Source organism: Cyprinodon variegatus, unplaced genomic scaffold (genome assembly GCF_000732505.1).
Source record: "Cyprinodon variegatus isolate N-32 unplaced genomic scaffold, C_variegatus-1.0 Scaffold431, whole genome shotgun sequence".
In the NCBI taxonomy this organism is placed as follows: Eukaryota; Metazoa; Chordata; class Actinopteri; order Cyprinodontiformes; family Cyprinodontidae; genus Cyprinodon; species Cyprinodon variegatus.
Window position 1 is genome coordinate 15,882 of NW_015150884.1, and position 27,279 is coordinate 43,160.

General features: G+C 40.3%; 1 protein-coding gene across 2 annotated transcripts; it reads left to right on the forward strand.

Annotated features, from left to right (window-relative positions):
* Positions 1-1,082: 1,082 nt before the first annotated feature.
* flii (flightless I actin binding protein) lies at positions 1,083-26,521 on the forward strand. Of its 2 annotated transcripts, XM_015388656.1 has the most exons (32): positions 1,083-1,214; positions 3,503-3,613; positions 7,744-7,815; positions 7,952-8,032; positions 8,119-8,366; positions 8,470-8,573; positions 8,729-8,904; positions 8,982-9,139; positions 9,219-9,303; positions 10,677-10,824; positions 11,005-11,007; positions 15,405-15,535; positions 16,609-16,716; positions 16,814-16,918; positions 17,019-17,198; positions 18,210-18,292; positions 18,395-18,469; positions 19,765-19,848; positions 19,940-20,111; positions 20,185-20,292; positions 20,373-20,564; positions 20,679-20,777; positions 22,652-22,741; positions 22,823-22,962; positions 23,049-23,280; positions 23,362-23,513; positions 23,612-23,672; positions 23,744-23,872; positions 24,009-24,115; positions 24,216-24,321; positions 24,404-24,469; positions 25,449-26,521. In XM_015388656.1, exons 1-32 carry the CDS (start codon positions 1,152-1,154, stop codon positions 25,581-25,583), a joined length of 3,804 nt encoding a protein of 1,267 aa, XP_015244142.1. In that variant the 5' UTR covers positions 1,083-1,151; the 3' UTR covers positions 25,584-26,521. The 2 variants fall into 2 exon arrangements, with proteins under 2 accessions (XP_015244142.1, XP_015244141.1); XM_015388655.1 differs by lacking the exons at positions 15,405-15,535; positions 16,609-16,716; positions 16,814-16,918; ... (1 more) ...; positions 18,210-18,292; positions 18,395-18,469 and adding exons at positions 12,128-12,235; positions 12,333-12,437; positions 12,538-12,717; positions 13,735-13,817; positions 13,920-13,994 and having other exon boundaries at positions 10,925-11,055.
* The last annotated feature ends 758 nt before the right edge of the window (positions 26,522-27,279 follow it).

Below are 27,279 nucleotides of genomic sequence, written 5' to 3' on the forward strand. Positions count from 1 at the left end.
AGAATTCTGAGAAAAAATTCAGAACTCTGAAATTAAAGTCAGAATTCTGAGAAAAAAGTCAGAACTCTGAGATTAAAGTCAGAATTTGTAATAATATATATTCTGATATTAAAGAGACACATTTAGTTTGAGGGGCTCTATTAACATTTTAAGATACTTAAAATAAAACAGAAACTCATCTTTCCACGCCATCCAAATTGTTCAAAATTCTATCTCTGTCTTTCCTATTCTTTATTGAAACAATTAAGATTCGGTCATTTGCTTTTTACCGGAATGCTGTAAGAATAAAAGAGCAGAGATAAAATAGAACAGTTAAAATAAATTATATGTATATTTATATCTAAGTAATGTATCCGTCTTTACCTACATTTCTCATTTTTATCAGTATGTTGCACCTAATGACTCACTAATGTCAATTTCAATCTATTATTTCAACAATGGATTACATTTATGGCAGGACTGGTCCTCCATAAGTGTGGGTCCAGAAAAGTATGAAACAAAAAAAAAAACAGTGAAATAGTTTATCAGTTAAAATATGTTAAGAAAGTTGCAGAATCATAGAGCTACTTGTGGTTCTGCACTGAATGAAATTATATGTCCTGGTCATTTAGCTTAGCTAGGATTTTGTTTTGTTCCTAATAAAAATCTGTAATTCTGGTTTGATAATGTTGGTTTTATTTACCCAAAAGTAAAAAAAAACAAAACATTTGGAACATTAGGTAATATACATTTATATTCAGGCATATTGCATATCTTTGACTTATTTTAAATGAAAATTACTGGTTTTAATTAATTCAGAATTAAAACTTCAATAAAACTGATAAATTAAGCTGTAACACTTTTTTTTAAATGGGTTTAAAATATAATTTGGCACATGTATGCTCTATGTTATGAGACAGTTTGTTCTCTAAATGACGATACGAGTTGTCTAAGTTTTCGAAGTTTAAATTATGTTCATTACCCTGCCACTAGGGGGCTCATTGACACCGTCACCGGAATCTATTAAACACCGAACCTCCTTACCGCTTGGAGCAGTAATGAGCGGTCCTCAGACGATGCCAAAACCAGAAAGAAGAATAGCCACAACCCTCTTTCCTTTCCTACCAAAATAGACAGTTAAGGGTGGAGGAGCTGACATCAGCTAGTCAGAAATGGCTGCCACCGGAGTTCTTCCCTTCATCAGGGGGGTAGATCTCAGTGGAAACGACTTTAAAGTAAGGATATCTGATTAATTTTAATTAGCTTTATATCGGTGATTGTTTACCCGCTTTTTTAGCTAGACCTAAGAATTGGTAACAAATGGCTAAAACAGAAGCTGTAGATGAACGTTGGGAGCATTGGGCGTTAGCCAGTTGTCAAAATGACAAAGTAGCCGTCCTATGTCGGTCACCTTTGGCTTCGTAGTTGTTATTTTCTCTAAACTGTGTTTTGATTAATAACCTGTGTAAAGCTTTCTTTTAGCCTCTGGTTGAATGTAGTTTTGGTCAAAGTAGCTGCTTCCACCATCACGTCACCCTGCTAATTTAGCTTTACTTTTAGCTAACTTTAGCTGCCTTTAGTTCAGGGTCCCATGTTACGCATCAATACATTTTTTTTTAACTGCAGTCAAACTGGGGCAGATTTAGACATATCTTAGATAACATCGTATAGTTTGTTGAACTTTGAGGAGCAGGTTGAGTGATTGAAATCAACCAGTGTTGTCATGGCTACTGTTTGTCCTGACTTGTTTTTTTTTTTTTTAGTAAAAGGGGTTGGTCAAAATATCACGATTCCTTCACACCTCATTCTGTGAGCTTTAAGGTTCACCACGTCAAAGGTCGCCAAAAAGTTAGAAGGTTTTTAGAAATGTTTGTTGAAAAAGTGTGAACCAGAGCCCTAATTCTTTAAAGCTATGAAGATGTGAACTTGTTTGTTTTGCCTGATAATCCAAAAGTACTTTCAGCCCAATTTCAACAACTGATGGCTGGACATATCCAGGATTATCTGCTAAAGAACAGATTTTTTTTTTTCAAACTGTAGAAAAATATCAAAGCACAAAAAGCTGGCCCAGATCATCACACTGCCACCACCATGTTTGACTGTTTCCTCCAATGATTATCTTAATTTTTTTGGGCTCCTCAGGATGCTGTTTGGTAAATGTGAAGAAGTGTTTTGTTTTCTTTTCACCTCAGGGTTCCTTTATTATAATTTTTATTGCTTAGGCTTTCTTATTTTAGATCTAAAAGCATCAACTCAGCTGGTTTAATGCAACATTACAGTTGGATTGGTTATTCTCTAAAATATTGTGTTTGCCGTTCTGTTGAAGAATTTGAAAAACAATCACATTGCAAGATATCCTCACAAAGTGAGACGACTTCTTTTAACCATATTTTGTAAATTTGAGATTATTGTGAGCCATAGGTTATGGATTATTTAGATGAATACACCTATTAAAATATTTGCTAAAACTAAATATTTCATGCTCAAATTAAGGAATTTTAATTTGGAGCTTTGAGGATTTTTGCCTTAATTGACACACATGACGAGTTATGGGAATATGCAGGTTGAATGAGATGCGGGGGGTGTGAATAATGTCTGGTTTAAAAAAAAATAAAACATTATCCCTGTTTGATTTAGGTGCATTTATTGTAAATAATCTGATAATCATCCTAAATCCAAATAAACCACATTAGAGAGGAAATCTGGCACACAGATTAGAGACATCCTATCAGCGGCAGATTAACTGGACCTCAAAGTCTCTCCAAGTTTCATCTCCTAACCGTCTTAGTGAAGACTACAGAAGTGTTTTAGCTGATCAGATACAGGATTTTAGATCTCATTATAGCTTGACTTGATTAAAAAACAAAAGAAAAAGCTCTTCTTTGGAGATGGAATATCAGTCCAACATGAAATACTTGGGTCCATAACACCAGATTCTCTGGGCCAAAATAGTTAGTGACCAGGACTGGGGATGATAGCTGTTGCATGTGATTAAAAACCATCAGGTCAGTGATAATGACAGAGCAGAACTCACACCTGTGAGCTGAAGGTTTTAATCCACAGCCCTCCCTCAGAAAACTGAAGGATTTAAAGTTTCTGTAAAGAGTTTTTGGTTCCAAACTCCCCCTAAGTTCTATCCAAACCCAGTATCCCACCACATAAAACATCTAACTGCTCTGCTTACCGTTTCTATTTCTGTTTTGTTTTGGGATCAGATAATGCACTCTGACAATTAAATACTTATTTTGAATTTTTGCTCAATAGTCTGCCTTCACATGGAAATCCACAACCCTTGTTAGTGAGCAGCGTTAGATAACCCTTGTAACAATCAGCTGTTTAAACTTTATTTTACCTTTGTATTGTCAACACATTAAGGATTAAGCCTGATTTCCTTAATCCTGTCTGATCAAGATTAAAGTATGATGTTCTGAAATTTCTGTTTGTTAAACTGAACAGTTTTAACAACTAAGCCCAGGTTAATTACTCAGTTCTCTGTTGCTCTCCTTATTTACTGTCTCTGCAGGGAGGATACTTCCCTGAGGATGTCAAGTCTATGAGCAGCCTGCGATGGCTGAAGCTGAACAGGACAGGACTCTGTTACCTCCCAGAGGAGCTGTCCTCTCTCCAGAAGCTGGTAAGTTATTTAACTTTTATGCCAAATCACAACAAAGAGTTGATATAACATTGGTTCATGTATGAATTCTCTGTAATAGGGCTTGGTGTTTTGGTCTACCAGTCAGAAAGTTCTTGGTATAAATCCTGTTGGACCTCTCTCACTGTGACTGTGGAGATTTTAAGTATGTGCCCTTACTTTGAAGGAGAGGTTGTCATTTCTTTGTTCCTCCACAGCAGGGTATCCATAACTTTTCGATTTCCAACTAAAAACAAACAAACAGTGAAATAGTCTGGTGACCCAGACTATCAGCTGTGTGTACAGGTGTATCTTAGCCTGATTAACAGGAGTATAATGAGCAGAATCATTTTCTGTACATGTATGTAGTGCCATCTCTGTTTGCATTTCTAGCATACCTTTGACTTTCTGTTGTTAGTTTTGTCATCATGTTTATTATCAGTAAAGGCTTAGAATAACATTCAATGATTTTGGGCCCCTGCTCTATAGAGAGAATCAAGAAGCCTTGAGTTTGAAAGATCCATAGTTTTCACCTGATGTTAAAAGCCATGAGACATTTTTTTGGTGTTTTTATTGCATATAATGAAGAAATTATAACATCCAACTTTTTCTCCCCCTGCCCTCATCCTTCAAAGCTCAGTACAGGGGGTGGAAATAGTCATTTTTGGAGCCCTTTCCTCCCTTTCTACTCTAGCAGCTTAATGCGGTTATGTTATGCTTAGAATACACAATGAGCATATCTGCAGAGATGCTGTTTTAAATATTTAATTAGACTCATGTTCAGTGAAGAGCTTTTAAGGGCTCTACTGATGCGGTCAGAAGGAGGGATCTTTTTCTTTTTAATCAGTGATTACTTGATCAATTCAATATTTCTGCAATCCTTTGTCCATATTTTGTTGTTACAGTCATTTGCTCTATAATACACTAAGATTAGATTGTATACACAGGACCTTAAAAAACAAGTTAATTACTTGGAAGTGGTAGGAAAAAGAAACATGTTTTGTTTTTTTTATTTGTATAATCTTTTAAATAATGAAAAAAAACACAAAAAATTCTAGAAGCCTTCAACAATTATTTTTCCACAAACTTCTTGTATTTAGTTCCCTTCTTCTTCCCATCAACTGTGACCAGCTTCTGTTACCTTGCTGATAAATCCCACAGCATAATGCTGCCACCACAGTTAGTTTTCTACTATTTATATACGGTTGAGAAGATGCAGCCTATAATATTTGCGGACCTCTGATAGCGTCTGGTGGCACTGAATTTTATCAAGAGGCTTTGAGGTAAAGGCGACTGGAAGCAAGTGTATGGCAAAGGAGTGCATGATTCAGTGCTTGTTTTTTTTTTTTGGAAATCCTCATGAAATGCACTAAGGTTTGTGGTTGTAAAATTATATCAGTCCTGTTTCATGGTATGCAGATGCAAAGACAGGCGGTGATTTCACTAAAGCACTGCCTGTGAGGGTGAAGTATTTTTCTTGATCTCACAAAGCAGATGCTTTTAGCTGCTTAAATCAATAATTTCTTTACATACTCAGTTCTGGTCTTTTGCAGACATGTTCTTCCATAGTGGATTGTTTTTTAAACTTTTTTGGAATGTCTATGACCTGGATGACTGAGAATCTTCACTAGCAATCATAATAAAGACTTGGATCAACAGTTTAGGTCAGCCAGGATGTTTCTGGCTTTTTGAACAGTGTCACTAAGGTCTCTTGAGATCATCATTGCATATATTCAGAGTATCCTGCAAGCTTATTGTTACGTTTATCAGGAACCACCACCTGTTAGCAGATAAAGTAAAGGTTAAAATGGGTTTACTAACATACGAAGTCATAATTTTATAAACTGCACTTGACATGAAAACCTGTTTTATACACATATAAAGGATTTTAAAGATTTGGAGAAATGGGAAATGAATCAGGGTCAAGAGAGATTAGCTTCTATTTAGGAAGTTTACCAATGCTTGCACTCTATGCAGACGATCTACAGTCATGGCCAAAAGTTTTGAGAATGATTCAAATGTTAATATTTACAAAGTCTACTGCTTCAGTTTTTATAATGGCAATTTGCATAAACTCCAGAATGTTATAAAGAGTGATCAGCGTAACAGCAATCAATTGCAAAGTCAATATTTGCCTAGAAAAGGAACTTTATCCCCCAAAACACATTTCAACATCATTGCAGCCCTGCCTTAAAAGGACCAGCTGACATTGTTTCAGTGATTGCTCCATTAACAGGTGTGGGTGGTGATGAGGACAGGACTGGAGATCAATCTGTCATGATTAAGTAAGAATGACACCACTTTAAAAAGAGGCTGGTGCTTGGCATCATTGTTTTTCTTGAGAACCATGGTTATCTCTAAAGAAACACGTGCAGTCATCATTGCACTGCACAAAAATGGCCTAACAGGAAAGAGAATCACAGCTAGAAAGATTGCACCTCAGTCAACAATCTATTGCATCAGCAAGTACTTCAAGGAGAGAGGTTCCATTGTTGCCAAAAAGGCTCCAGGGCGCCCAAGAAAGACCAGCAAGCGCCAGGACCGTCTCTTAAAGGTGTTTCAGCTGCAGGATCGGGCTACCAGCAGTGCAGAGCTTGCTCAGGACTGGCAGCAGGCAGGTGTGAGTGCATCTGCACGCGCTGTGAGGCAGAGACTCTTGGAGCAAGGCCTGGTCTCAAGAAGGGCAGCAAAGAAGCCACTTCTCTTCAGGAAAAACATCAGGGACAGACTGATATTCTACAAAAGGTGGAGGGAGTGGACTGCTGAGGACTGGGGTAAAGCCACTTTCTCTGATAAATCCCCTTTCCGATTGTTTGGGACATCTGGAAAACGGCTTGTTTGGAGAAGACGAGGTGAGCGCTACCACCAGTCTTGTCTCATGCCAACTGTAAAGCATCCTGAAACCATTCATGTGTTGGGTTGCTTCTCAGCCAAGGGAGTTGGCTGTCTCACAGTCTTACCTAAAAACACAGCCATCAATAAAGAATGGTACCAGAATGTCTCCGAGAGCAACTTCTCCCAATTGTCCAAGAGCAGTTTGGTGATGAACAATGCCTTTTCCAGCATGATGGAGCACCTTGCCATAAAGCAAAGGTGATATCTAACTGGCTCAGGGAACAAAACATAGAGGATTTCGGGTCCATGGCCTGGAAACTCCCCTGACCTTAATCCCATTGAAAATTTGATGTCAACCATAAGGAGACGGGTGGACAAACGAAAACCTAGGAATTCTGACAAAATGCAAGCATTGATTATGCAAGAATGGATTGCTGTCAGTTGGGGTTTGGTCCAAAGGTTGATTGAGAGCATGCCAGGGAGAATTGCAGAGGTCCTGAAGAAGAGGGGTCAACACTGCAAATATTGACTTTCTGCATGTAGCTCATTCTGTCATTAAAAGCTTTTGTTACTCATAATAAGATTGCAGTTGTATTTCTGTATGAGATGACAACATCTGACATACACACATGAAAACCAGAGGGGAGCAGGTCATGAGAAAATATAATGTTTGTGTTGTTCTCAATACTTTTGACCATGACTGTATTTGTTGACCTGAAGATCTATAAGATTAAAAAAATAATAATTGATAATATTTTTAAAACCCCATAAGTGGCACAATAGTTGAACTTATTACTTTTTGGTGTTTAAATAAGTTGTTTTATTGTTTCCATGTGGACATCAATAGGTGTGATTGAATGCATTGATGGTTTGCCATAAAACAGAATCATTGGGTTTCTTAATACACCTGGAAGAACCAAAGTAAGCCAGAAACAATGAAGATATTATTCCTAAGCTTTCTTTTCTTGATCTGTAGTGACATTTGAAGGATATTAAATTAAATGCTAATTTGATATTAGAACTCATAGCATAAAATTATGAGTAGGACAACTAGACATGCCTGTTATATTTAACATTTTAAATACTTTAAGTGCTGTTGAAAGTCAAAAAAAGATAAAACGGTAGAGTTGTCGTTTAAATATCTTTCTTTGTCCATGTTGCATAATCACCAGAATCCTAACCAGCTGTTCAGATAGATTGTTTTCTATCTGAACACATTTTTTGCAGCTTTAGAGTGATATATGGGCTGACCTCATATCTTGAAGATATAATAAAACCTGTTATTTTTCTGTCCTCAGGAGCATCTTTCAGTGAGTCACAACAGTCTGACCACCTTACATGGCGATCTCTCCAGCTTACCAAACCTGCGGGTAACTAAACCAGACTAACACCTTGCTATGGTTTAAGAAAATGGGGTCAAAGACCAGTCTTGTTTGTTTCCCCTGTTTCTGTTTGGGCCGATTGTCGTCTCTTTCTGACATGTTTTCTACCACTTCTTTGCTGTAGGCAGTGGTAGCCAGAGCCAACAGCCTTAAAAACTCTGGAGTCCCAGATGACATCTTTCAGCTAGAGGACCTCTCTGTGCTGGTGAGAAACCATAGCAGCAAATGGAACCTGTACTGGTATTTCTATTGCTTTCCAAATGGGTAATTGCTCTTTATTCTCCCCTGTAGGATCTGAGCTACAATCAGTTGACTGAGATTCCCAGGGACCTGGAGAACAGCAGGAACATGCTGGTGTTGAATCTGAGTCACAACAGCATCGATTCCATCCCCAACCAGCTGTTCATCAACCTCACAGACCTGCTGTACCTGGACCTGAGCGACAACAAGCTGGACAGCCTGCCACCCCAGATGAGACGCCTAGTGCACCTGCAGACCCTTATTCTGAACAACAACCCGCTGATGCACGCACAGCTGCGGTAAAACACAGCCTCACTGCTGTTTCTTATTCTGATGCTCGTAGACGGTCAGCCTGTGTTTTGACCTCGAGCCTAAGCTGCTCTGGTGTGTGTTTCTGAGCAGGCAGCTGCCAGCCATGGTTGCTTTACAGACGCTTCACCTGAGGAACACCCAGAGGACGCAGAGCAACATGCCCACCAGCCTGGAGGGACTGACTAACTTAGCAGGTAACCAATAAACGAGCTGTTTTTATGCTAAAGCTACTTGTATGGAAATGGTATTTCTGGATGTACCTTAAAGTATAGGAGAAGCTTCATTCCAGGTTGTGGAATTACATCTTCAGGTTCTGCTCCTTCCTCACTAGTTTCTTTCTCTCCATCAGATGTGGATCTGTCCTGTAACGACCTGACCCGGGTCCCAGAGTGCCTGTACTCCCTGAGCAGCCTGAAGAGACTCAACCTGAGCAGCAATCAGATCACCGAACTCTCCCTCTGCATCGACCAGTGGACCCAGCTGGAGACGCTGAACCTGAGTCGAAACCAGCTCACCTCGCTGCCCGTAAGGACGACAGCCACTTCTTTTAAAGTCCTGTGGAAACCAAACCATCTTGAAATGTTTGTATTTTCTCCAATCAGTCTGCTATCTGCAAGCTGTCCAAGCTGAAGAAGCTGTACGTTAATTCCAACAAACTGGACTTCGATGGGCTTCCTTCAGGTGTGAGCAAACTAGCTAGCCTCACCGAGTTCATGGCTGCTAACAACAACCTGGAGCTCATTCCTGAGGGCCTCTGCAGGTAAACTGCAGACAAAGACATGCATTCATTGGAATTATTATTTGTACTCTCTCTGAACGTTTGGCTTCTTGTTTTTTAGATGTGACAAGCTGAAGAAGTTGGTCCTAAATAAGAACCGCCTGGTAACGCTGCCTGAAACCATCCACTTCCTGCCCGACCTGGAGGTATAACCCTGTTATTTATGGCCTAGAAATTCCAAAATTTAGAGCCTCTTTATGAGTAAAGGTACATCATTTGGGTTTGATTCATTTATGATGCCTTTACAACTGGAGAAAAGCTAACATTGTGTATTGATGTGAGTTAACTGCTACTATATTTGGATATTGAAGCAGTTAGCATCGCTAAATAAAGCAGTAAAGCAGCAGATGCTTCATTCAGAAATATTTATTTTCATTTCTTCATCAACTCAGTTATAGCATCTCTGTTTTTACCCTTACTGTTGCTAGCTCGTTCAAACTCTTTAGGACTTTCCGGATCTGCTGCATGCAGTTGAGAAGCTTTGTGTGACTCTCTGGGTGGATCTTAGTAACCTTAGCTAAAAATGATAGATGACTCAACTTTCAATAATATAGCAAAGGTTTTATTTATTTTCATGCAAAAACTGCAAATTATTTTAAAATTCTGATAATTGTCTTCAATATAAGTCCTTTATAAATAGATAATCTTGGACATTTTACTGTACTACTGATTTATTGCAGTATTCATCTCTGAAGCTTTATAGGTTTTCATCTTTTTAAGGGTTTTGTTGCCTCTGGTCTAGGAAAAAAAATGGCAAAATTCAATTTATTGGTCCCAAACAGAAGCTAACCTTTTTAAATATATATATATATATATATATATATTTTTTTTTTTTTTTTTTTTTTTTTCTAACAAGTTGTTTTGTCTCAATGAACTATAAAGTTTTTTGGTTCTCAAAAGGAAAAAGAATCCAGATGCGTTACAGCATGTAATCGCAGCAAACCTGCATACCCACAAGGATTTTGTTTTAAACAGTTTAATTATTTACACTATATTGAACACCAACATTACACGCGTACAGACGCTACACTTCGCCTAGTTTAGGTTCATGTTCTAATTTCAGATGCTCCTGTTTGACAAGAAAGAAACGGGAAAACAACACATGGTGACAAAGTTTTTTCCTCATCAACCAGCAGAGGGAAGGTTATGATGCACTGTTCTACAATACGCAAAACCTAATAAAGTTGTTCTTGTATTGTCTTCAGAAGCTCTTTATAGCTGTGACAAAATAAAATATCAAGTTTTTAATCCGATGTTCATGACATGGACTGATCAAAATATGGGATGTGTTTATTTCTGGGGAGTTTATAATCTATCAGGGTGTCCAGATGTCCCAGTTTGTGTGGAATAGTCCAGTATTTTTTTTTTTTAGGATCATAATTCTTTTGAAAGGCTGATGGAAAGTTATTGGTAGGGGCCACATTTTATTTTATTTTTTTAATCTAAGTAGCTATTTGAAAAAGAACATGATGCTATGATGCATTTATACCAGAGCCTGTGTGTCTTTTTCTTTCCATAGATCTTAGATGTGAGGGAGAACCCCAGCTTAGTGATGCCACCAAAGCCAGTGGACAGAGCAGCAGAGTGGTACAACATCGACTTCTCCCTTCAGAACCAGCTGCGTCTGGCCGGAGCTTCTCCTGCCACTGTAGCTGCTGCAGGGGGAGGTCTGTGAGGATTCATTTCACCCCAACAGATATTTCTCTTCACCTAAAGTCAAACTGTGCTCGTGTTAAGGAGTGAAAATCAAATCCCTTTTTTGTTCAGGGGCCAGCCCCAGAGACCACCTGGCGAGGAAGATGAGGCTGAGGAGGAAGAAGGACAGTTCCCAGGACGATCAGGCCAAGCAGGTCCTGAAAGGCATGAGTGACGTTGCTCAGGAGAAGAAAAACATGGAGGTAAAACAAACGACTGGAAGAAACACTGCCTCTCTCACAAAACTACGATAATATTTAAAGTTGATTTCAGTTATATAATTGAATTCTATTATAAAGGGGTTTTATTCCCAGTTTTTGTTTCTGTTCATTTCAGATGTTTGTGGTTTGAAGCTGTTAAAACCCCAAAGTCAGAGAAGTAGAAAATTACAAAATGCTAATTAAAAGGATTTTTACAACAAATAGCATAAAATATCTCCACAGCAGTCTGTGTAAATAACTCCTGTTGTGTGGAGGAGATCAGGCTAACCTCAGGTTGCTTTGATAGTCACCTTCAGTTCGTCTGCATCGTTGGTTCCTAGTGTCTCATAATCTGGAGAATTCTCTACATGTAATAAACATGTCAGCTCTGTGAATCAAAGGAGCAGAAAGCAGTGTGGTCATTAAAGGAGATCCTGCTGCCGTCGGCTGTGTGAGCAGCAATCCTGCTGGAAAATGAAACCTGAATCCTTCTTTTGTCTTCTACCCTTCCTACTCCCTCCTGTTAAGACTGAAACCAGCAGGAGGAAAACAAGCACCAAGACCACAGCATGGAATCAAAACCACAACATTTTTTTTTTCTTTTTTTTTAAATTTTTTTTTTGTTTGTTGTTTTTGGCAGAACTGCACCTATGGTACACTGCTTCCTCCCACTAAACTTTCCACTAAAACGTTTTGATACGGAAACCAGCCTCTCCAGCAGTGATCTGTTGGATTTTCACCCTCTGTTGAGATGCCCTTTAAAGATTTGCTGTTTCAATGATATTCATACATCCATTACTGTTTATAAAAGGATTTTCATTGTTATCCTCCTCCATGCTCTCTTTGCTCTGATTGCTCTATAGTGCTCTGTTGTTAGTGGCACTAAATAGATGAAACCATTTTTTGCTGCTGCAGTATTCTAGTCTGTGACTTTAAAATGGAGAATTCTCCTTAAAGCCTAAAATTGATTCATACCTTAAATCAGTTGTTATTCATTCTATGCTTTGGCCTTTATCTCATTGTGTTCAGAGTGAGAAAATAATCAATGTAACAAAAAAAGGTATGGATTTTGTAGGAAAACGGGGACTTGAAATATGGAGACCTAAAAGTGCGGCGGTGGGATAAGAGCCTGGAGAAGCCCCAGTTGGATTATTCCGAGTTCTTCTTGGAGGACGTGGGACAGGCAGGTTTCCTTTATTATTATTATTTTATCTATTGTTGGGTCCTGGTATTTTAAAGCCAGATGTTTTGTTTAAAACATGCTGTTTCATCTTCAACAGATCCCAGGAGTAACCGTGTTCCAGATCGAGAACTTCGTCCCCCAGCTGATAGATGAGGTTTTACATGGAAAGTTCTACGAAGCAGACTGCTACATCGTCCTCAAGGTAACAACTCACTACCATTAGTATGTTTTTTGTTTTTTTTTATTAAATTAGTGGTGACGCTGTAAAGATGTTTTTTCTGGGGTTTCTATGTTGTTTGTAGACCTTCCTGGACGACAACGGAGCCTTGAACTGGCAGATCTTCTACTGGATCGGTCAGGAGGCGACGTTGGACAAGAAAGCTGGCGCCGCCATCCATGCCGTTAACCTGAGAAACTACTTGGGAGCAGAGTGCAGGACCATTCGAGAGGAGATGGGAGACGAGAGCGAGGAGTTCAGCGCAGTAAGTAGAATCAGAGCCACGTTTAAAGGGGAAGTTAAATGTTCAACCAAACTAACTTCATTCATGAGATTGTGTCTTACTATTATCAATAACTATATTGGAAATCTGAACAATATAAAGGAGAAAAAAATTAATAAACTGAAGCTTTGTTTTTAAATTTTTTTGGTAAGGGCACCGCCATGTTGCAGTACCTCAGACGGTGATGTCACAGGGTTGGTCTTCGCGAGCTGTAGCAATTGTATACATTGGAAATACCGGCGACACATCACAACCATAAAACATTTGGTTTGATGGAAGATGAAGCTGACCTGACACTGAAGCATCTAAATCACATTGCTTTTGCTTTGGAGCCCATTCACCGTTTTACTCCAGCCATAGGAAGGAGAGAAGAGGCAGTTTTGGAAGCGGGGTTCTGACTATCCCTGCTACCTCACAGAATGTCGGTTCTGGAGATTTTGTAAAACAGCAGACTTTTGAGTCTGGTAAACTAGCGATCCATCGGACAGCCGGACTACAGCCTGAAGCTGCTCCGAGTGTTTTTTATTTCACCGCCTATAAGTTGTGTTCTACTGACCGGGCGGCCAACACACTCTGACAGCGTTCAGCGACAACAATCAGCCTTAATGACAGGGAAAGAAAACACGCTAAGCAGGCAGGGAAGAGACACGAACAGTTATGTTGGCAGATATTAAATCTTCAACTATCTCCAAAACAAATGTCCTCCACTAGAGCTTAGTTCTCCAAATGTATCCCTATTCAAGCCTCTTAGTAACACACATTTTTATAACTCAGTCATCAGGATTAACATCTATGCCGTACAGGGTCCCTTAGCCACCGGCTGCTGCAGCAGGTCCAGATCTCCAGAGAAATGTTTTATTTCTTTCCGTGATTCCTTGTTTCCACAACAGGCAGTCGGGTTATCCTTACATCCCAGCTCTCCCTTACCAGACTCAGCAGTGCTTCCTGTGTAGCATATCTGTTAGCTCAGCATTCAGATGATTTTTGTCCTCTGTTCAGGTGTTTAACGATGAGATCTCCTACATTGAAGGAGGAACATCCAGTGGGTTTTTCACTGTGGAGGACACGCATTACACCGTCAGGTGGGTGGAAGCCTTTCAGAACAATCATTCTCCGCTGTTCAGCTGAGTGTTTCACTATCTGGGTAAATATCTCCTGATGTTTATCTTTTCTCCATTCATCAGGTTATACAGAGTCTACGGCAAGAAGAACATCAAACTGGAGTCTGTGCCGGTGAAGGGCTCTTCCCTCGACCCTCGGTAAGTCTCAGCACTCTGACTGCTCTAAATCACTTCACCTGAATCACAGATGTTTGATCTGAAGCTCTGATCGGCCGATCCTGTTCTCTAGTTTCTGTTTACTGAGGAAAACATTTATTCAATGTTAATCTTTCTGTCATAAAAAAATGATCTCTATATTAGTAGGAAAGGTGACGCCACATCTTAGAGAACAGAATCCAATATATGTTTTTATTATTTCAATACACAGTGAAATAATGTTTAACTGAAGGCTTTCACCAACGTTTTCATACCTAACATGTTTCCCAGCAGAGTTTTTAAAAGCTCCAGAGCATTGAATGGAAAACTTTGCTCTGCTGCATTCAGACTTCAGGTTATCTGATCAATTTTGGTTCTAAACGACACTCCCAAGTAGGTTTGAGAAATTCAAGGGATAAAATAGAGCTGTTAACAAAAAAAAAAAGATTTAAACCACAGTAATTGCAACAACAAAAAAAAAANTTTTTTTTTTTCTAACAAGTTGTTTTGTCTCAATGAACTATAAAGTTTTTTGGTTCTCAAAAGGAAAAAGAATCCAGATGCGTTACAGCATGTAATCGCAGCAAACCTGCATACCCACAAGGATTTTGTTTTAAACAGTTTAATTATTTACACTATATTGAACACCAACATTACACGCGTACAGACGCTACACTTCGCCTAGTTTAGGTTCATGTTCTAATTTCAGATGCTCCTGTTTGACAAGAAAGAAACGGGAAAACAACACATGGTGACAAAGTTTTTTCCTCATCAACCAGCAGAGGGAAGGTTATGATGCACTGTTCTACAATACGCAAAACCTAATAAAGTTGTTCTTGTATTGTCTTCAGAAGCTCTTTATAGCTGTGACAAAATAAAATATCAAGTTTTTAATCCGATGTTCATGACATGGACTGATCAAAATATGGGATGTGTTTATTTCTGGGGAGTTTATAATCTATCAGGGTGTCCAGATGTCCCAGTTTGTGTGGAATAGTCCAGTATTTTTTTTTTTTAGGATCATAATTCTTTTGAAAGGCTGATGGAAAGTTATTGGTAGGGGCCACATTTTATTTTATTTTTTTAATCTAAGTAGCTATTTGAAAAAGAACATGATGCTATGATGCATTTATACCAGAGCCTGTGTGTCTTTTTCTTTCCATAGATCTTAGATGTGAGGGAGAACCCCAGCTTAGTGATGCCACCAAAGCCAGTGGACAGAGCAGCAGAGTGGTACAACATCGACTTCTCCCTTCAGAACCAGCTGCGTCTGGCCGGAGCTTCTCCTGCCACAGTAGCTGCTGCAGGGGGAGGTCTGTGAGGATTCATTTCACCCCAACAGATATTTCTCTTCACCTAAAGTCAAACTGTGCTCGTGTTAAGGAGTGAAAATCAAATCCCTTTTTTGTTCAGGGGCCAGCCCCAGAGACCACCTGGCGAGGAAGATGAGGCTGAGGAGGAAGAAGGACAGTTCCCAGGACGATCAGGCCAAGCAGGTCCTGAAAGGCATGAGTGACGTTGCTCAGGAGAAGAAAAACATGGAGGTAAAACAAACGACTGGAAGAAACACTGCCTCTCTCACAAAACTACGATAATATTTAAAGTTGATTTCAGTTATATAATTGAATTCTATTATAAAGGGGTTTTATTCCCAGTTTTTGTTTCTGTTCATTTCAGATGTTTGTGGTTTGAAGCTGTTAAAACCCCAAAGTCAGAGAAGTAGAAAATTACAAAATGCTAATTAAAAGGATTTTTACAACAAATAGCATAAAATATCTCCACAGCAGTCTGTGTAAATAACTCCTGTTGTGTGGAGGAGATCAGGCTAACCTCAGGTTGCTTTGATAGTCACCTTCAGTTCGTCTGCATCGTTGGTTCCTAGTGTCTCATAATCTGGAGAATTCTCTACATGTAATAAACATGTCAGCTCTGTGAATCAAAGGAGCAGAAAGCAGTGTGGTCATTAAAGGAGATCCTGCTGCCGTCGGCTGTGTGAGCAGCAATCCTGCTGGAAAATGAAACCTGAATCCTTCTTTTGTCTTCTACCCTTCCTACTCCCTCCTGTTAAGACTGAAACCAGCAGGAGGAAAACAAGCACCAAGACCACAGCATGGAATCAAAACCACAACATTTTTTTTTTCTTTTTTTTTAAATTTTTTTTTTGTTTGTTGTTTTTGGCAGAACTGCACCTATGGTACACTGCTTCCTCCCACTAAACTTTCCACTAAAACGTTTTGATTAAGGAAACCAGTCTCTCCAGCAGTGATCTGTTGGATTTTCACCCTCTGTTGAGATGCCCTTTAAAGATTTGCTGTTTCAATGATATTCATACATCCATTACTGTTTAAAAAAGGATTTTCATTATTATCCTCCTCTATGCTCTCTTTGCTCTGATTGCTCTATAGTGCTCTGTTGTTAGTGGCACTAAATAGATGAAACCATTTTTTGCTGCTGCAGTATTCTAGTCTGTGACTTTAAAATGGAGAATTCTCCTTAAAGCCTAAAATTGATTCATACCTTAAATCAGTTGTTATTCATTCTATGCTTTGGCCTTTATCTCATTGTGTTCAGAGTGAGAAAATAATCAATGTAACAAAAAAAGGTATGGATTTTGTAGGAAAACGGGGACTTGAAATATGGAGACCTAAAAGTGCGGCGGTGGGATAAGAGCCTGGAGAAGCCCCAGTTGGATTATTCCGAGTTCTTCTTGGAGGACGTGGGACAGGCAGGTTTCCTTTATTATTATTATTTTATCTATTGTTGGGTCCTGGTATTTTAAAGCCAGATGTTTTGTTTAAAACATGCTGCTTCATCTTCAACAGATCCCAGGAGTAACCGTGTTCCAGATCGAGAACTTCGTCCCCCAGCTGATAGATGAGGTTTTACATGGAAAGTTCTACGAAGCAGACTGCTACATCGTCCTCAAGGTAACAACTCACTACCATTAGTATGTTTTTTGTTTTTTTTTATTAAATTAGTGGTGACGCTGTAAAGATGTTTTTTCTGGGGTTTCTATGTTGTTTGTAGACCTTCCTGGACGACAACGGAGCCTTGAACTGGCAGATCTTCTACTGGATCGGTCAGGAGGCGACGTTGGACAAGAAAGCTGGCGCCGCCATCCATGCCGTTAACCTGAGAAACTACTTGGGAGCAGAGTGCAGGACCATTCGAGAGGAGATGGGAGACGAGAGCGAGGAGTTCAGCGCAGTAAGTAGAATCGGAGCCACGTTTAAAGGGGAAATTAAATGTTCAACCAAACTAACTTCATGAGTTTGTGTCTTACTATTATCAATAACTATATTGGAAATCTGAACAATATAAAGGAGGAAAAAAAATAAACTGAAGCTTTGTTTTTAAATTTTTTTGGTAAGGGCACCGCCATGTTGCAGTACCTCAGACGGTGATGTCACAGGGTTGGTCTTCGCGAGCTGTAGCAATTGTATACATTGGAAATACCGGCGACACATCACAACCATAAAACATTTGGTTTGATGGAAGATGAAGCTGACCTGACACTGAAGCATCTAAATCACATTGCTTTTGCTTTGGAGCCCATTCACCGTTTTACTCGAGCCATAGGAAGGAGAGAAGAGGCAGTTTTGGAAGCGGGGTTCTGACTATCCCTGCTACCTCACAGAATGTCGGTTCTGGAGATTTTGTAAAACAGCAGACTTTTGAGTCTGGTAAACTAGCGATCCATCGGACAGCCGGACTACAGCCTGAAGCTGCTCCGAGTGTTTTTTATTTCACCGCCTATAAGTTGTGTTCTACTGACCGGGCGGCCAACACACTCTGACAGCGTTCAGCGACAACAATCAGCCTTAATGACAGGGAAAGAAAACACGCTAAGCAGGCAGGGAAGAGACACGAACAGTTATGTTGGCAGATATTAAATCTTCAACTATCTCCAAAACAAATGTCCTCCACTAGAGCTTAGTTCTCCAAATGTATCCCTATTCAAGCCTCTTAGTAACACACATTTTTATAACTCAGTCATCAGGATTAACATCTATGCCGTACAGGGTCCCTTAGCCACCGGCTGCTGCAGCAGGTCCAGATCTCCAGAGAAATGTTTCATTTCTTTCCATGATTCCTCGTTTCCACAACAGGCAGTCGGGTTATCCTTACATCCCAGCTCTCCCTTACCAGACTCAGCAGTGCTTCCTGTGTAGCATATCTGTTAGCTCAGCATTCAGATGATTTTTGTCCTCTGTTCAGGTGTTTAACGATGAGATCTCCTACATTGAAGGAGGAACATCCAGTGGGTTTTTCACTGTGGAGGACACGCATTACACCGTCAGGTGGGTGGAAGCCTTTCAGAACAATCATTCTCCGCTGTTCAGCTGAGTGTTTCACTATCTGGGTAAATATCTCCTGATGTTTATCTTTTCTCCATTCATCAGGTTATACAGAGTCTACGGCAAGAAGAACATCAAACTGGAGTCTGTGCCGGTGAAGGGCTCTTCCCTCGACCCTCGGTAAGTCTCAGCACTCTGACTGCTCTAAATCACTTCACCTGAATCACAGATGTTTGATCTGAAGCTCTGATCGGCCGATCCTGTTCTCTAGTTTCTGTTTACTGAGGAAAACATTTATTCAATGTTAATCTTTCTGTCATAAAAAAATGATCTCTATATTAGTAGGAAAGGTGACGCCACATCTTAGAGAACAGAATCCAATATATGTTTTTATTATTTCAATACACAGTGAAATAATGTTTAACTGAAGGCTTTCACCAACGTTTTCATACCTAACATGTTTCCCAGCAGAGTTTTTAAAAGCTCCAGAGCATTGAATGGAAAACTTTGCTCTGCTGCATTCAGACTTCAGGTTATCTGATCAATTTTGGTTCTAAACGACACTCCCAAGTAGGTTTGAGAAATTCAAGGGATAAAATAGAGCTGTTAACAAAAAAAAAAAGATTTAAACCACAGTAATTGCAACAACAAAAAAAAAATAAATAAAATAAAAAATATATATATATATATATATATAAAAATATAATCTAACCACATAAACAGAGTTAATTGCAGAGAATGATGACAGTGTCTGACTTTATAACTACTGACTGAGTAATAACAACAGCTTCTGGTCAAACCCGAAGACCCTTATTTAAAAAAAACATGTATGTAAATAAAACAAAAATTTAAGAAACTAAAGATGAAGTCTTAGAAAATATAGTTTAGCATGTCTTTTACTGAAATATTGGTGCTGTTCCTCGATCGCATGCTTCCTGTCCGGGGTGTTTAGGCCACGCCCCCAAAGTGCCATATGCATATATATCCCTGCAGCACATGCACAGAGGATTCCTCTGACATTGGTCTAATAAAACAAACTGTATAATTATTAGGTACTTTTTTAAACTTGCCAAAATTCCATCCATCTCACCCTGTAATAAATCAAATAATTTTTTATTTTGATTAAAAAGGCTCATTTTCAACAGAAAATCATTTTGTTTATATATATTTTTTAATTCCAATTCCAGCTAAACAGGTTTGGTGCAAAAAACCAAAACTGTAAAGTATAAGAATAAGGATAAGCCCCAGATCATAGATTATAGTTATCGTATTCATTTCTTCTTATATCTGTGTGAAAAAACTGGAGCTTTTTTCCTTCGCTAATGGCACCCACCCCACAGTGTGACCGGAATTATTTTTATTTATTTATTTTTTTTCCAACCTCTCTGATCAAACTGAATATTATCAATTCTTTTCCTCCATTCCTTCTGTGATTGAAAACTCAGTTTTTTGTTTTGTTTTGTTTATTCTTGCAGCTTCGTCTTCCTGTTGGACACGGGGCTGGAAATCTTCATCTGGAGAGGAGCCAATGCCACGCTCGGCGGCACCACAAAGGCCAGGTAGCAAACTGCTTCAAGTCGCCTCTCATGTCAGAAGAAGGGGGGGGTTCTTGTTGTGGGTTCAAAGTTCTAAGTTGTTGAAATCCTTCAGGTTGTTTGCTGAAAAGATCAATAAGAATGAACGGAAAGGGAAGGCGGAGATAGTGACCCTGATGCAGAACCAGGAGCCTCCAGGGTTCTGGGAGGCTCTGGGAGGACAACCAGAAGAGATCAAGAAACATGTGCCAGATGATTTCTCCCCTGTCAGACCTAAACTCTACAAAGTAAGACGATCAGCTGGAAATGTTGTCTCTCTGATGGATTGTCAGGGTTTAACAGAACCGGTCTTCCCTGTAGGTGGGCCTGGGTCTGGGCTACCTGGAGCTGCCTCAGATTAACTATAAGCTGTCTGTGGAGCATAAAGATCGCAAGATCAAGCTAGACACCATGCCTGACCTCAGACTGGTACGTTTATCGGTTCTTCCCAAGTGTCCTCCCATGTGTCTGTCTTGTCTCACCTCCTTTTTTGCCCCCTCTCTCCTCAGGTACAGTCTCTGCTGGATACTAAGTGTGTCTACATCCTGGACTGCTGGTCAGACGTCTTCATCTGGATCGGGAGGAAGTCTCCTCGTCTGGTCCGAGCCGCAGCCTTAAAGCTGGGTCAGGAGCTCTGCTCCATGCTGCACAGACCCAAACACGCCAGCGTCACACGCAACCTGGAGGGCACAGAGTGTCAGGTGGAGAGATCCTCTGCTCCAGAGGCTGCAGCCACACACCTGCTACTTTCTAGATGTTGGGGTATTTTCTGCACCTCTTAACATGCTGGTCTTCTCTTCATCCTCATCCAACAGGTGTTTAAATCAAAGTTTAAGAACTGGGACGATGTTTTGAAGGTGGATTACACAAGAGCTGCTGAGACTGTGCAGCAAAATGATAACCTGCAGGGCAAGGTGAGAGACCACCCAGTTTTATTCTCAAAGTTGAAACATTCTCTCCTTTACAAAAACAAACTTTTATGTACTTTTATATTTTTCAACAATAAAACTGTGACCCGCATCAGTCTCCCTGACTTTGATGGCTATAAATAAAGTCAAGGGCAATCGGCTACCTTTATAAAATGTTATACTCAAAAACTCTGGTTGGTTCGGTTTCTGGCCTCAGATGTTTAACAGAAAAAATTAATCAACAAAAAGAGCAAAGAACACAGTATACCTGTCAGGTTATTGAAGAACTTTACAGCAGAGTTCGGGCATAGACTCCTGATGTTTATCCAACATTTAAGGTACAGAATAACTGCAACTTAAAGAGAAAGCTGCTGTTAAAGTTTCCTCTGATGTCCCCATATCTGGTTATGAGCAGCAGAGGCAGCCAGTTTACATGCAAAGTCTATGGTTGATGCGTCTCCAAAGATCCAGCAATGCATAGCGCGTCATGAGCATTTAAGCATATGACGTTTGAGTTGGAAGACATGTTAAATGGCCTATACTTTTTTATAGTACTTTTTTAAGTCAAGAGACTTGACCAAAGGGCTTTACACTACATTCATTCAGTCATTCATCCATTCTCGTGCAAACTCACACACTAATGGTGACAAACTACATTGTAGCCACAGCTGCCCTGGGGCTCGCTGACAGAGGCGAGGCAGCTGTACACTGGTACCACCATCAGTATATCAAATCATTCAGAAAATCTGACATTTGTTGCCTAATGTTCCACAACAACAGCCAAATTCATGAATTAAAGAATAAAACCTTTAATATCTGACCCCTTTTATATAAAAAAAGAAAAAAAAAACACTGAATCCAGACCTGGTGCCAAGGCGTATGTAAACCAGCTGCAATGATGGCGTTCTCTCATAAAGCCAGTTTCATCCACAGCTGTGAGTAGCTCCTCCCAATGCCCGTCAGACCTTTACTTTGCTGATCTTCAATGTGGGCGAGCACCAAAAATAAAGCTACAGAGGCTCCTTTGCTGCTCAGGGCATGTTCGTGAGCAGGATAATGCTACGTTCAGACCAAAGCAGAAAAAACGCGCCTGCTGCTTGATATTTTGATGCCTGTCCATATTAAGGTCCGAAGCGCCTCAAGAGCATCTTTGATGCCCCGGAAAAGTAGTTTTAATACGTTTTTAACTGAGAAAGTCCAGCTGAAAACATCTGTGCAGTCCGTTCATCACATCGGACTTCACAGATGTTTTCTCTGCAGTCCTGACTTTAATTATTATTTTGCTGTCGGAACTGCACAAAACCCCTGTACACCGGTGGTGCTCTGTTGCTGAAAATCCCCTTCAACAGCAGCCTCTTACCAGGTCGCCTATTGGGGGGTTTTTCCGCTACTGGTCGTGTTGGCTGGAAGGAGATGTTAAAAGGTCCAAACTGCATGCACTGGCAGGTTTCGACATTTTAGGTTAATTTAGATATTAAAGAGTTTCAGAGGAGTGATCATAGTCTGTTAGGCAGTGCTGTGTCCGTCTCCCTGCCAGCTCCCAGATCAGCTTCTCTGATCGGCTGACGTGAGGCATCCAGCAGAAAAAGTTCCGTTTTTGCAACTCCAGCAAATGCTGCTTATGAAGCACGTCATGTGCATCAGAAGCTCATGAAGCGCTGCTTCAGCTGCTCTAAACACGCTGCAGGACCTTCTTCGTATCCGCCATTGATTTTGCACGTAAACCAGCTGCTTCAAACATGTGCGGTGTGAACGTAGCATTAAAGTAAAACTAATGAATGAACCAGGGTGGCTGAACAGATATAATCTATAGAAGTAATCAATGTAATAAACTGTGGCAGTATATATTTTTTATCACAATAAGCTAATTTTATCCGCAGGTGAAAAAGGATGCGGAGCAGAAGGACCAGATGAAGGCTGACCTCACAGCCCTGTTCCTCCCCCGCCAGCCCCCCATGCCCCTCACTGAGGTAAACCCTCTGCTGGCTCCGTCCCACGCTGCTGTTCTGCTAAACATCCCTGCTACAGTTCTCTGCTTCCTCCATCTCTAGGCCGAGCAGCTGATGGAAGAGTGGAACGAGGACCTGGACGGCATGGAGGGATTTGTTTTGGAGGGGAAGAAGTTCACTCGCCTTCCGGAGGAGGAGTTTGGACACTTCTACACCCAGGACTGCTACGTCTTCCTCTGCAGGTAGACTCAGATCATCACCTCCAAAAATTCGTGTGCTGCCTTTGCTGCCTCGCCTTAATCTCCGGGCTGATTATTTACTGTTTTAGATACTGGGTTCCTGTGGAGTATGAGGATGAGGAGAAGAAGGAAGGGGAGGGCGGAGGAGGTGGAGGAGGAGGAGGAAAGGGGGACGAGGACGAAGAGGACAAACAGCCTGAGGAGGACTTCCAGTGTGTGGTTTACTTCTGGCAGGGCAGGCAGGCGTCCAACATGGGCTGGCTCACCTTCACCTTCTCCCTGCAGAAGAAGTTCGAGAGCCTTTTCCCTGGAAAGCTGAAGGCAAGGAAGGATTTCAGCTCATTTGTTTTCTGGTTTCTTCTGCTGGAACAGATTATTAACAGGTGTATTTTGACGGTTTAGGTGGTGCGGATGACCCAGCAGCAGGAGAACCTCAAATTCCTGTCGCATTTTAAGAGGAAGTTTATCATTCACAAAGGGAAGCGGAAGCAGAGCACTGACGTCCAGCCGTCGCTCTACCACATACGCACCAATGGCAGCGCACTGTGCACCAGGTACGCCATGGTCAAACCCAGCCTACCCCACTGTCACTGTCTATCTTTGCCTCTACGACTATGACATCATTGCGTTCTTCTCTCCATTTTTCACTCAGGACCATCCAGATTGGTACCGATTCCAGCAATCTCAACTCAGAGTTCTGCTTCATACTTAAGGTTTGGATGCTTGGTGATGAAAACATTTTAGATGAAAGGAAGGGCTGCAACTCGGACGTATTTCTCTGCAGGTTCCGTTTGAAAGCACAGACAACCAGGGAATCGTTTACACCTGGGTGGGCCGGGCCGCCGACCCGGACGAGGCTAAGCTGGCCGAGGACATCATGAACACCATGTTTGATGAGAGCTACAGCAAGCAGGTCAGAGACTATCTTGTCTCAGCTGTTCCTAAAATAATCTCCATTTAAAATCCACTAACTTTCTAAGTGTTAAACATTATAGGACCTTTTTCTTGCTTAGAATTTTGTTAATGAAAGATATAAAAACGTTCTGTAGGTAATTAACGAGGGGGAGGAGCCAGAGAACTTCTTCTGGGTTGGAATCGGATCCCAGAAACAGTACGACGAAGATGCAGAATACATGAAACATGCTCGGCTCTTCAGGTGAGAGTGCGGCGCTGCATTAATCCAGTCAGGACTTTTGGACATAAAGTAAAACATTCTGTGGGATTAACGATCCGTTTTTGCCTCTTCCTCCACTCAGGTGCTCCAATGAGAAGGGTTATTTCTCCGTGTCGGAGAAGTGCTCCGACTTTTGCCAGGACGACTTGGCCGACGACGACATCATGTTGCTGGATAACGGCAAGGAGGTAAAAGAGCTTCGTCCGGACGTGTCAGCGGGTTGATGACTTGTGACGGTTTCTAAGCTCTTTGGGTCGTATTTCCTCGCAGGTTTACATGTGGGTCGGCACCCAGACCAGCCAGGTGGAGATCAAACTCAGCCTCAAAGCCTGTCAGGTAACTTTCCCGTTCATGGCGGATCTACATGCAGAGGCACCAAACACACTGTTGCAGTTTAACTAATACTCTGTAGTTTTAACAGGAAGCCCTTTATTGTATGTTTTCAGATCTTAGTAAATCTAATAAATGATTTTGTCTTACCTGGAAAAAGATGCAGTTAAATTCTGGACACGGACTCAGTTATGTAGTAGACTAGTTGTAATATTAGCAAGGTAGGAGATGTAATGTCCATCGGTCCATAAACGCACCGAATGGATGTTAAATATAAATATATGTCTATATATTGATATAAATACAATGGGGCCTAAAATGGAGCCTTGAGCAACTACAATTAGTTAAATGTGATGATGCTGTTTGTTTCCTCTTTATTGATCTTTAACTTTTACAACAGTGGGGGTTTTTCAAAGAGCCTTAGCCAAATATTAGTTAGAGCATTTTAGATGTTGGAGTTAAATTATTAATTTAGATCTTGTGTTCTTTGAAAGAACATATCCAGCTAATTTAACTGATCCATCTGTATATGCAAATGATTCATTCTTCCTTGTATACCTCCTACCCTCTTATTTGTTTTCCTTCCTTCCCTTTCTTTGGTTTTTTTTCATCATTTAGATTTTCCAGCCGGACTCCTTCCTACCTTGTGTCCTTTGCTTGAATGTGTTTTCTTGTTTCCCTTATTTGGTTCTTTTTCTTCCTTGTCCCTCAGGTATGACTTCATTCATTTCCTTTCTTGTCCCTCTATGCTTTATTGTCCCTACTTCCTTTCATTGCATCTGCGCTGTCCTCTTTTTGTCATTTTTCTGCCTGATGTTCTCTTCTGGTCGCTATCCTTTTTTTCCAGCTTCCAGTTTTTATTTTCGTTCCTTCATTGAAGTTTTTTATTTTCTATTTCTACATGAAAGTAACAGACCGGGGACCCCTGAAAGTCGAGTAAGTACTGATGAGTATATATAGTTTTCACTAACTTCTCTGTCTCCAGGTTTACATCCAGCACATGCGGGCTAAAGACTCTGAGCATCCGAGGAAGCTGCGCCTGGTGAGGAAGGGAAACGAGCCTCACTGCTTCACACGCTGCTTCCACGCCTGGGGGCCTTTCAAAACTCCCCCCTCATAGGCCAAACTCCCCCAATCAATCTGCCGCCCTGCTGGGTTTTATTTAAACCATGAGCTTCCTGTCTGCCCTCCATCTTTCAGCCAAACATCCCAAACCTTTCTGGAGATAGACAGTCTGAGAATGAGTGCAGAATAATGCAATGTTTTTTTTTTTCTATGAACTCTATTTCCACACGCTGTTAAATAAGAGAATTATCTTTTAAAATGTACAGAGGATTTATAAAAACGTAAGGGAAGGGTTATCTGCTTACATATCGTGCTGCTTTCACCTGGCTTCAGGGGAGGAGGTGCCGTTCATTCAGCTTATTTAAGCAGTTTAAGGCACCAACTAATTTTTTTTTTTTTTCGTTTATGATTTAACTATTTTTTCTAATGATCGTCAGCTTAACACTTCAGATTTTTATGCTCTCCCCTCTCTCCTTTTTGTTTTTTCTTTATTTCCCTCAGACTCTAGTAGGGGAATGAATGCTCTGGGAGATTCTGTTATTTGCTCATTTTATTTTTTGAGTCTAATTTAAGATGCATTTGGCCAAAGACAGCTTCTAGAGGTCAGGCATTAAGAATCTTTTTGTTGTTTCAATGTGCAATCAGTAGGGAGACGCTGATGGAGGCTTCTCTGTACATTTACAGCAAACAGGTTAAAGACCTCAGATAATTTGAGCGCCTTCATATCACACTTATCACCCACCGCATAAACAGGGAATGTCCGGCTCTGTCAAATCAAGTTCTGATGACTGTAGTTTAACTTGTGATCATGTGACCCGTGTAAAGTGCAGGTATTGGTCCAGGGAAGAGATGAGTTGACTGCAATGTCTTTATATTTTTTATGAGGTGATTTCTATGCCGGTTGGAGTGTGAGTCTCCTGCACACATGCACATGCTCCTGATGCCACCCGCAGATGCTTTATTTATGTATTTTATATAAAATAAAAATGTCACAACACCCGTTTTGTTTCTGGTTCTTTTTGAGGGTTGAACTGCAGTTCACAGCAGGCTGTCATTTCACAGTTGACGCATTAAGCTTGAGATATTCAATGATGAAATTAAGTTTCAAGCATTTGAATCGGATTAAATATTTTTTAGGGCATTCTAAAAATTATTTGTAGTTTCCATTCTTTCTGATAACAGGAAGGCTAAACAAAGTTGATCCATTTTACCCCTTTGAGCTTTGAATACATCATGGTGAATTTAAAACTACATTTGAATCAACATTCTCAGGTATATGGACATGGAGAATATGGATGTAAACTAATGCTAGCAACGCTAACAACTAACCCAGGATCATAGACCGTTTCAAAGATTAACCTTGGATTATTTGATAGGAAAATATTTCAATTTACAGTAAAAAATGCCTTTTTATTTAATGTAAGCATGCAAGTAATTTTGAATTGTGTTGAGCATTTTATGTGTCTTATTGCAGTGAGTCCCTTAAAACCAGTTTTTCCTTTTAAAGGTTGGAAATATCAGCATTCTGTTAATTCCACAACAACCAGAGTTGTAGAAATTTTTTGCCTCTCAAATCCTGGAACCGTCAGAGAAAGTCGACAGCATCTAGAATTTTCTGAAATGTTCTTGTTGCTTTAAAGATGTAGGGCTTTAAATCGGTGTCTTAATTCAAGCAAGGAGAAGTGTGTTCGTCTCAAGATTTGAGATTGTAACTGATCCAATCAGAAGCACTTTATCATATAGAGTACGGC